The sequence below is a fragment of the Neovison vison genome, chromosome 8 (assembly GCF_020171115.1).
Source record: "Neovison vison isolate M4711 chromosome 8, ASM_NN_V1, whole genome shotgun sequence".
NCBI lineage: Eukaryota > Metazoa > Chordata > Mammalia > Carnivora > Mustelidae > Neogale > Neogale vison.
The window spans coordinates 143,945,690-143,956,722 of record NC_058098.1 but is presented as its reverse complement, the minus strand read 5'-3'; the positions used below and the strand labels follow the sequence as shown (position 1 = coordinate 143,956,722).

The 11,033-nt window shown below is 54.5% G+C and overlaps 1 protein-coding gene across 1 annotated transcript in view; it reads right to left on the bottom strand.

Moving 5' to 3' along the window:
• Nucleotides 1-1,106: 1,106 nt before the first annotated feature.
• The window catches only part of TRAPPC12 (trafficking protein particle complex subunit 12), a 71,094-nt gene continuing 61,167 nt past the window's right edge, over nucleotides 1,107-11,033 (bottom strand). Inside the window, 4 exon segments of the mRNA XM_044262169.1 lie at nucleotides 1,107-4,732; nucleotides 4,925-5,012; nucleotides 5,591-5,691; nucleotides 10,082-10,180. Of these exon segments, the coding sequence (XP_044118104.1) occupies nucleotides 4,490-4,732; nucleotides 4,925-5,012; nucleotides 5,591-5,691; nucleotides 10,082-10,180 (531 nt within the window). The 3' untranslated portion in view covers nucleotides 1,107-4,489.

The following is an 11,033-nucleotide window of genomic DNA, read 5'->3' as shown; positions in this document are numbered from 1 at the left end:
GTGGCCCGACTGGAGATCACAGCTGATGTCCGGAGTCTGACAGGATCATTTTTTTAACTTAATTCATTGCAGGCCCTTCTCCCGAGCTAGAATAAAACTGTGTCCCCAGAGGGAAAGCGGCAGCCTGAGGTCCCTGAGCTTGGGGCGGGGGGGGGGGGCCCGCCCGTTGACACGGGGGCTGCTCCCGCTCTCTGGGATCTGGAAACAAGGTCCTGCAGATCTCTTCCACACCACAAGTGTGGCTCCAGAAGCAGCTCCTGTCCCGTTGGTCTTTACCAGCCCTGAAACCTCCCCTGCTCCTGTGTTTGCGGCGGCCACGGATCCGGTTAAGAGGACGACTCTGGGACGGGGCCGTTCTGCTCTTCAGAACAGGGAAGGGGACCTTTGGCAGCGGGCGGCCAGGGTGTGGGAGCAGGTGCTTAAGCCCCTGACGTCCAGCCAGAGGCTCGAGCCTCTCCGTGCCTTTGCGGTGTAGACTTTCTACTCGTGGCTTCCTCAGGACTCAGAGCAGGGCTTGGAAATGCAGACTTGAGGGAGCGGTTTCTCAGCAGAGGGGGAAGAGGGATGGGTTTACCTAGTTGGCTCCCTTTTAGTGAGGAACTAAAAGGTTCTCTGTGTCTATTAGCAAACACGTTTTTGTGCCACATGGAACCAAACTGTACCAACAGGAAGCCTAGGTCTCTAGAAACAGGCAAACTGGTATAAGCTTTACAATCTAGAGAATACTAAAGTGAGAGTTCACAACTGCTGTTGGCATTCTCCGGCTTCAAAAATTCTAATGTGATCGAAGCTACTAGAAATAATAAGGAAAACATTCCTGTACGCAAGGAAAGTGTGATTTTGGTAAAAGGAGTTCTGAGGAACACAGATACGCTTTTGGTGAGGCCGAAGAAAGTTGCAGGTTTGTGGAAAAAGAATCTTAAAAAAAAAAAAAGGTTTTATTTGTCAGCACATGCACGCGCAAGCGGGGGGGAGGGCCAGAGGCGGGGGCGGGGGGAGAAGCAGGCTCCCCGGTGAGCAGAGAGCCCTTGAGGCGGCTCCATCCCAGGACCCTGGATCATGACTTGAGCCCGATGCTTAACGGACTGAGTCCCCAGAAAAGGAGATCTTTGAAGAGAAATTTTAATGTGTAGTCAAGCTGGCTAAGGTTAAAATTTAGTTTTAATATCAGAGCAAGTGGAACAAAATTGGTTTTTACTCTTAAAATGAAATTTTCTTGGACTTCAGTTTTGCTGTTAACAGACTGTGAAAGTTTCTTTACCTTTTCAATAATGTGCCAAGGAGCCCAGATTGTGCACCAGGTCTTCAGTTTCTGGCACTTTGAAGAAAACGACCTAATCAAGTACTCTTTTCGACAAAGGTCTGTGACCCTCTTCAGTCAAGTGTCCAAACGTGCTGATATTCTGGACAAAATTCTCAGAATCGAATTCTAAATAAGGCCTTCATTGACTCTGAACTAATTTTTGAGAATTTCCAGAGGGTCCCTGGACCATCTCACAAGGTTTGTTCCCACTTATACTAAGAATGACGTTGGGTTAAGGAAGCTTATCTGGTGTGGAATTCTATGGAAAGCACATCACATACATGATGATAAACTTTCTTAGGTTGCGCCGTAGGGGTGAGTATGAGTATGTCCTATGAATTACATGAAATTCCTAGAAACCTAGTATGTCCTGGAGACTGTTGGTTGTAATTCCAGTTATCTTAAAATGTACAGAAATAAGCACCTTGCTTGGTCAATTCCATTATAACGAACTCTCCTGGGGTCGTGAACAGCGGGCAGTGAAGGTCCTGTCTGGTTACAGACCCGCTGCTTCACTGTGATGCCACAGCATTCCCGCAACGGCACCTCACCTTCAGGGAGAGTCAAGGAATGGGCTTGACAAGGATGCGCTTCTGAGAATCTCCCAAGCCGAAAAGTGAGCTGGGTAAGGCTTTCCGGAACTAACGGATCACGGGTTCAAGCGGGACAAGTACCACACGGGGCTGCATGAATTCAGGAGAACGGTAATTCCGTGACTTCCGCTTTGAAACACTGCCCGTTCTTTTGTTTTTCCAGATTTAAGGAAACCACCTTCTCTTAAGGTTTCAACGATTTAAGATACACCTTAGTGAACAAAGAGGAAACAGTGTCTCTTGCTACCCGATCCCTCCAGGATCTGCCAACTTAGGTTCTCATCTTAGTGGCCTTATGTGTGATGACTGTGCTCAGATTCCACTCTGGTGACAGGACATGAATGAGAAGGTTCGTTACATGACTAGGCCTGACTAGAACATTCTTTCTGAAAGCGACGTGACGACTCTGAGATGATCAGCTTTTGGGAACTAAGGCTGACTTGATGGAGCCAGTAAGACCCTGGGGGGACATCATCCTGGCCTCTCGCTTACAGGATGCCTGGCGGCCTGGCCTGTCTGCATGGAAGGGCACTTCCTGGCAGGCCCAGAAACCTCAGGATGTTTTGGGGACCTTGAGAAGAGAGGAATTCACCTAAATCTGTATGTACTGCAGGCAAAGTCTGACAGCAGGTCCTTGGTGTGGGTTCTTAGCCTGGAGAGGCTTCTGAGATTCATCTAGGACCTTTTATGGAAAGTTCCAGCAAAGCAGATTTAATAGAGCCTATACAATAAGCCCTGTTTTCTGCACTTCTGTAAATAACCAGGCCGGGTCACTGAAACACCTTCACTGGGAACCAGATTTAGTCTTGCTCTGGGTTCTCTGATGGAAGTGGGGGGGGGGCTACGCGGACTCTGTGCTTCCCTAACATGCCTCCGCGGATCGCAGAGTCTATGCTGCTCCTGGGCTCTGAGGTTCTGTCTTCTACCTGTAAAATGGGCCAGGTCCCAACGTCTACTTTCCTCCTGCATTTGGCGGCAACTCTCCAAACTGAAGTTTCCACCTCCCCCTGCCCTGCTCACTTGGGGCTGTCGGGAACCAGAACTGGCCGTTTCCTGCAGCTGTGGCAACTGGGGCCGAGCTGCCCCCCCCGCCCCCGCACTCGGGGAGACCACCCCGGCTCCCGTGTGGACAGTCTCTGTGCCCACTGCTGTGTGGGCCACGCGGAAAGCTCACCAGTGACGGTCACACCGCAGGCCAGGGCCAACCGTCCGATGGCTTCCACACATCTGAAGCTGCTCCGAGCGCCAGGGCTTGGAAAGTGGGCAGCGGCCTGTGCCACTGATTCGGCTGGTTTCCCGCTGTCCCCACAGAAAGGTCTCTTGGCAAACACCGGGTTACTCGCCCCCGGCCCGACCTGGCAGCCTCTTGCACAGCTGCCTCCCAAAATGAGACCCAACTGCTTAATGGAACGAAGCTACTGTCAGGAGTAGGAGACGAGGTCAGTGAGCGGCTCAGGTCCCCCGGCAGCAGAAATTCCTGGCAGGCGGGGGATGGGTGTCCCCCACCGTCCCCCATCCATTCGGCAAATGGATTATTTGAGCTGAAGACAGTCAGGATGCAGCAGGGGTAAGGAAAACATTGACCTCTCCCTGAATGACTAGAAGGGTTTGGGTGGGGCTCTCGCTCAGAGGGGAGCTGTTCCCGGCTATAAACTCTGACCTGTCCAGGGGGGCCAAGTTCTGTGAATCCCCTGCTCTCCCCAGCCCCTGCCTTAGCTCAGGATGGCACAGAAGCCTCAATCGCCTGGCTAGTCCTTGGGGCTCCTGCCCTTATGGGTCCCCTGTACGTAATGGAACCTTTCTCTCATTTACCTGTCACCTGGCTTATCAGACCAACCAGAGGACCTAGCGGGTAGAGCAGAAAACGCCTCCCGCTACTCTAAATACTGAAGCGACTGCCCCGACACGCGCGATGAAAAAACACCGAAATCGAGGCGTGCTTGGTTCAGAAAGACCCCCGAGCGCACCCGCTTGTGCACGCTCCGTGTTCTCCCTCGGGGCGTGCTGCGTTCGGGCCCCTCCCTCCTCCCTGTGCCGGACGAACCACAGAAGAAAGACCGCGGACTCTTGCCCTGTCGCCGGACCCGGCCACGGAGTGTGGCGTCAGCTGGAAAGGAATCGGGTGAATCAAAGTGATGCGTGTAGTTCTGGGATGTGAGGGGGAAGGAGAGCAGGGGCAGGGCGGTCTGCTTGGTGTTTCTCTGCCTTCATGCCCAGATGTACGGGGATTTACAGAGGAAGGACGGTTTATGAGAGTTTTCAGCTTTTCTCTGAGCACATTCAGAATCACGAGATGAAGCAGCTCAGCTTCCGAGAATAAAAAAAAGGGACCCAGTGCCTCCTCGGAGCCACCGCGGCGCCTGGCCGCCATCCCCAGAGCCTGTCAGCCCCGGACTCCTGACCGCCGGCCGAGCCGCAGGCACGGAGCTCGCTGCAGTCGGACGAGCTGCCCGGCAGTGCGGCCTGCGCGCGGCTCCGCACCAAGACGGCTCCCCGCACCCGCGAAAGGTTTTACTGACTCCGCCGGTTGTTTCCTGTAGGAGCTCCGCACACGCCGCTCACAGAGGCCCCGGGGCTCCAGAGGGCGAGGGCCCTAGGCCAGCTTGAGGCACTGTGTGTTGAAGCTGTCGCCCTCCTTGCCGGCGACCGCCTCGAGCAGCGCCTGCTTCTTCTGCATGCTGCGGGAGGACTCCAGCTCGTACATGGTGGTCAGGTTGAAGAGCACGCTCTCGTGCAGGGAGTGCTTGGGGTCCTGCTGCACCATGGCCTCCAGCTGCCGGAGGGAGTCCTTGAGTTTGCCCAGGTAGAGCAGGCACACGGCGGCGTTGTTGTTGGCCTGGAGGGGAGGACGCGCGCACAGGGTTGGACCCGGCCACCGGCGATCTGTTCGGGGAGCCCCGTCCTGGGCGAGTGGCGGGGGGAGCCGCCGAGGCTGGCCCTGCCGGGAACCCCCAACCCCGCTGGGACAGATGCCCGTGGACGCCGCACGGGCTCCAGCTGTGAGCCCCTGGCTCTCGTGGGACCTTACCACGGCATTTGTTGGGTCGATCCTGAGGATTTCTGTGAAGAATCTGTGGGCTTCGGCAAAGTTATTCTGGCCAAGGTGCAGGAATGCTCTGGAACACAAAGGACAGGGGGAGCAGGCAGGCAGAGGGGTGGAGGGCACGGGCAGGAGCGTGCCCCATCTCCTCGGGGTAACTCTGAGCAGCCGGGGGCTGGGGGCTGGGGGGGGGGACACCGCGGTTGCATGAAGCACATCGCACCCTGGCGGGCAGATCACTCTTGCTAGGTGACCTAGGACTTCAGTGCCTTCCTGCTGGACAAACGGACACTTGCTGCGGTGGCGTGAGCTCTGCACTGGGCACAGGCTCCACCTTAAGGACACCCCCACCCCCACCCCCACACTGTGTGTGCGACTCCCGCGGACATGAAAATGGGGCATCAAAGCAGCTGGGGGAGGCTAGAGAGGATAAACATTTATGCAAATTTATGTTGAAAACAGGGACAATATAAACATTTTAAAATCTGCTGAGACTAAAAGGTACCTAAGTTCAAGGAGACATCAGTGGGCGCGTTGGGTGGTGAGGGACTTGGGGGTCAGGTCTAGGGCACCGGGTGGCACGCCTTCCCCAAGCGGCTTTACTCACGGCGTCTGAGCTCTTGGGAAATTTGAGAAAACAGTCCAGAGGTTTACCTGTTCATTAAGACCATCGTCTTGCCTTGCAGTCCATCCAGTTTCTGGGTGACTTTCTCCACGTCTTGAAAATACTTCTCGGCTGTTTTTATGTCTCCAATCTGCTCTGACAAAGTCAGTTCGGGAGACAGGATCAGGAGGCGCACATCCACGCGCACAGCCGCCCGACACGTTAGGCTCAGAACGTGCGCTTGCACCAGGTGGGGAAACGGTAATGTCGCTGGTCATTACCCCTTACAGCGCCGGTCAGGACACGGGGGAAGGCCAGCGCCCCGGCTCGGAACGAGGTGAATTACAGGCCTTACTTACAGAGAACGTCAGTGCCAACAACCCTGAAGATGACCTCAGGGCGGCACAAACCCCACAGTAAGGCAGAGAAGCCGGCACACCCGAGAGAGTCGGAAGGACGGAGATGCGGTTGGGAGTTAAACCCTGGGCAGCTGGAGCTTTAAAAACCAGCCGGCTTGGCTCTGGGAGAGCCCGGGGGTACTGGGAAGCTGGGTCCCTGCCCTCACAGGGACAGCAGGGCAAACAGCCCATGAGATCTAGATCAGAAGCAGCAGTTTGAAAACTGCCCTGGGCCTGAGGAGGGGGAGTTGCTGAGGGACTTGTGCAAGAAAAGAGGGTAGCTGGCGGGCAGCATGCCCTCCCCTGCCCCCAGCACAGCCACACAGCCATCCAGATTCATTCCCAGCCTGCCTGCACTGTGTGCAACCCCTCCAGCTGGGCCCGCCACGCGTCCCCTCACTCAGAGGACCGGCACAAACCTACGCGTCCCTTGACTTCCCTGGGAGAATTCCCATCAAAATCCACCCAAGCTGGTCCATGCTAGACACATAGTAATGAAAATGGCAAAAAGCAGTAATGAAAATGGCACTAAGTACAAATCTATCAATAATTACGAATGTAAATGGACTTAATGCTCTAGACAAAAAACAATGGGTGACAGAGTGCATTAAAACAAAATACCATCCGTATGCTGCCTAGAGATTCATTTTGGACATAAAGATGCCTGATGAGTGAAAGTGCAAGGACGGAAATGCCTTTATCCTGCAAACAGATGTGGGAGGAAAGCAGGATAGCAATGCTTCTGGAAGACAAAACAGACTTTAAGAGAGAGACAGAGAAAGGACACTATATCCTAATAAAGGGAACCATCCAAGAAGGTGTAACAATGGTAAATATTACGCATCCAGCATGGGAGCAACAAATACACGGAAGTTCATGACAAACGTGAGGAGGCTCGCTGACAGTCCCAACAGCGCAGACTCCAACACCCGCTCGCGTCCGCGGACGCATCATCTGAGTGGATCGTTAACAAGCAGACAACGGCTTCGAATGACACACGGCACCAGAGGAATTAACAGATATATTCAGGACTGCATCCTAAAGCAGCAGAATGCTTTCTTTTCAAGTGCGCACAAAACATTCTCCAGACCAGATCACATATTTGGCCACAAAACAAGTCTCAACAAATTCAAGAGGACTGAAGCCATTCCATGTCCCTTTTCTGATCACAATGTATCAGAGAGGACACAGAACGGGAGGACAACCAGTAAAGACCGCAAATACACAGAGGCAGACTAAGAAGCTGCTAACTGATAAACGAGTCAACCAAGAAATCAAATGAACTGGAAATTGCATGGAAACAAGTGAAAACGAGGACACAAGGGTCCAAAACGTCTGAGACACAACAAAAGCGGTTCTAGGAGGAAAGTCTGTAGCTCGACAAACCTACCTCAAGTAGCAAGGAAAGTCTCAAACAACCTAACCTTACACGTAAACGAGGGAGAAGAAGAGTAAACAAAACCTAAAATGAGCAGAAGGAAGGAAATTATAAAGATTAGGGCAGAGATAAATGATGTAGAAACTAAAACAACAACAACAACAACAAAAGAAAAACAAAACAAAACGAAACAAAAACCCCAGGGGCGCCTGGGTGGCTCAGCTGAGCATCTGCCTTCGGCTCAGGTCATGATCTTGGAGTCCTGGAGTTGAGCCCCGGGTCAAGCTCCCTGCTCAGTGGGGAGTCTGCTTCTCCCTCTCCCACAGCCGCTCCCTCCTGCTCACGCTGTCTCTCAAGTAAGTAAAGAAATAAAGTTAAAATAAACCCTTCCCCCCAAGTAAAACAAATCAATGAGCCCAGGAGCTGGATCTTTGACAAGATCAACAAAATTGATGAACCTCTAGCCAGACTCATAAAAAAAAGACCCAAATAAACAAAATCACAAGTCAGAGAAGAGAAACGACCCACAGCAGAGAAATACAAACAGCTGTAAGAAAACATCACAAAAAATCATATGCCAACAAATCGGACAACTGAGAAAAAAAATGGGTAGATTCCTAGAAACATCAACCATTCAAACTGAAGCAGAAGACACAGAAAATCTGAACAGATCGATTTCCAGCTAAGAAATTTAATCAGTAATAAACAATCTCCCAACAAACAAAAGTCCAGGACCAGATGGCTTCACTCATGGGGAACTCTACGAAACATACAAAGAAGAGCTAATACCTATGCTTCTCAAACCATCCCAAAGAACAGAAGAGGAAGGAAAACTCCCGAATTCATTCTGTGTGGCAAGCGTGACGATGATCCCAAAACCAGACAAAGACACAACCAAAAAAAGAGAACCACAGGCCAATATCCCTGATGAACAAAGATGTAAAATTCCTCAATGAGATTATTAGCAAACGCAATCCAACAGTACATTAAAAAAACCATTTGCCACAATCAAATGGGATTTATCCCTGGGATGCAAGGGTGGTTCACTATTTGCAAATCAATCAATGTGATACTCACATCAATAAGATAAAGGATGAAAGCCATGTGATCATTTCGGTAGATGCAGGAAGAGCGTCTGACAAAGTACCATCCATTCATGATAAAAACCCTTTGCAGTGTAGGGTTCGAGGGAGCATCCCTCAACGTAATAAAGGGCAAACCACAGGTGACATCATCCTCAGTGGGGAAAGACCGAGAGCCCTTCCCCTAAGGTCAGGAACAAGACAGGGATGTCCACTCACCACTTCCATTCAACACAGTACTGGAAGCCCCAGCCTCAGTGATCAGGAGAGAAAAAGAAACAACAGGCATCCGAATTGGTAAGGAGGAAGCCAGACTTTCACTATCTGCAGATGACATGATACTGCACATAGAAAACCCTAAAGACTCTACCAAAAAGCTACTAGAACTGACAAATTCAGTAAAGTCACAGGATATAAAAATCAGTGCATAGAAATCTATTGCCGCAGGGACTCCAAGACCACAGCTGGCCTCCCGTGTCAGGCTGTCCTTGGACCCAGTGCGGGTCTCATCTGCTTCCCACGAACAAACAGTATGGGCTGGGGGTGGGGCAGGAGTAGGAGATGCGAGTGTGCGCGTGCACGTGTGCAAGGACTGGGGGTGTAGGAGGAGTGCGTACAGATGTACATGCGCATGTGTGCACAGTGTGGAAGAGTGTGTGTGTGTGTGTGTGTGGATGACAGGGTGTGCCAACGTATGCGTGCGCGTGTGTGTGGTGTGGAGGACGGTGTGTGGACCCCTCTGGTGAGGAGAACCCGAGCCCGGGGCTGAGGAGCCCTCGGTCGAGTCCTTCCCGGCACACTCCTGTCTCCGCCGCCGGGGAGCCCCGTGTGCCTCCGTGTGAAAGGGCCGGGAACGCCCAAGGGGAGCGGCTCCGCACGGCGTGTGCTCCCGGGAGCGGTGCCCCAGAGACGCCTGGCCGTTCTCCGACTACCCGGAACCGTCCTCGGCCCGCACTCCTCCCGCAGCCCCGGCTCGGGGACGTGATGGTGGAAGCGCTACAGGCGGAGGGGTGCCGCGGGCAGAGGCTGCTTGGCCTCAGCCTGCAAAGGTGGGGCGGGCGGCCGGGGGGCGGCGGGCGTGAGGGGGCGGGTCAGGAAGACGCGTCCCGGCGCCGGCGCTGCTCTTGCCTCGTCCTCGGCCCTGCTGGGGCTGCTGCACGCTGGACTCTGCTCTTTCCAGCCAAACAGCAGCCAGTGACTCTAGGACCAGCCGCGTTCAGGGAAGGCTCTGGGTGGTTTTACCACCCCTCTTCTGGGTGCGACAGGGGACTTCTGAGTCCCGTTTCGGGGCTTCACCGATCGCAGTCGAGGGAGATGCCCGTCAGGCAGTTCGGCTTCCTGATGCCGCTACAGCCCGCGGGACTTGACACAGTCCAACCAGAACTACTGTGAAGACCGAAACCCCGAACATCCCAGGTGAAATATTTACGGAGCTCCTTCTTTTCTCTTTAAAATTGTATCTGTTTCCGAGAGAGAGCGCTGGCCGGGGCAGAGGGAGGAGCAGGGAGCCTGATGTGGGGCTCAATTCCTGGACCCCGGGATCCTGACTGGGGCCGAAGGCAGACGCCCACCCGCCCGAGCCCCCCTCCCGGATGCGTCTGTGCTGTTTCCTATGCGTCCTGGGCCGCCCAGATGGCCCCAGAGGGGACGGGCCGCTGGAGCTCGCGGCCGGCGTGGTCGTACCTGGAGGAAGATCCGGCCGATGCCGCTGAGCAGCTGCGGCTCCTGCTCCGGGCAGTGCTGGATAGCCGCGTGGTACGCGTCCACGGCCAGCACGTAATCCTGCGGGCAGAACGCCGGGGACACTGTGGGTTAGAAAGGTCACGCTCGGGTTTAGGGACACTAGTGGCTCAGTGGCCGCACATTCACACGAGGAGAGTGGGCCCAGGAGTGCGGGAGCCGCAGGGCCGGAGCTGGGCCCTTAAGGGGCCTGATGGTCCCTCAATGTTGCCACCTCAACGGCAACAGGAATTCGCCGGCACAGTCTCTCTTTCCTGACAAAACCACCAATGAACTGGTGACTTTCATCCTATTTCTCTCTGCCAAGTCCCTAGAGCAAATTTATGAACAGCATCTCTTAATGTTTCCTACGCTAGAAGTGGAGGGAAAGTCCTTACACACACACGACACACTGCACCAAACACCACAGCCGGGGGCCGGCCTGAGGTCCTCTGTGGGGTGCCCCCCGCCACGCTGGGAGGTGGTGACCATGAGTCCGGCCATGCCAGAGCAGGGTGTGTGACCCCGCTGGCCACCGAGCCGGGTCGTGCGTGCTGCCAGCGGCCTTCGCCAGCCTCTCTCGGTCGTCGGAGCGCCTCCACACCGCTGTGGGGGAGCGGGCCGGCCCGGCCGTCTCTGTGCTTCCCCTGCTGCCCCCCAAGTGCTGGCCCGCGGTGGGGCCCCGGTAGATGCTGAGTCAGGGAAAGCCCGTCTATCCACAAGGAAGAGGTGGAACCCGTCATCTCTCTCGGGCGACAAGGTCTCCTCGCGGCCCTTGGCTCGTCTCGGGCTCCCCCAAACCCCGGCTCTTCGGAACAGCAGCGATCATGGACGTTTACACAGAGCAGGCCCAGCGCGGCTGCTGTGTTCTTTGGAGTCCCAGCACGTGGCCACGAGCCATGCGGCAGCAGATGCG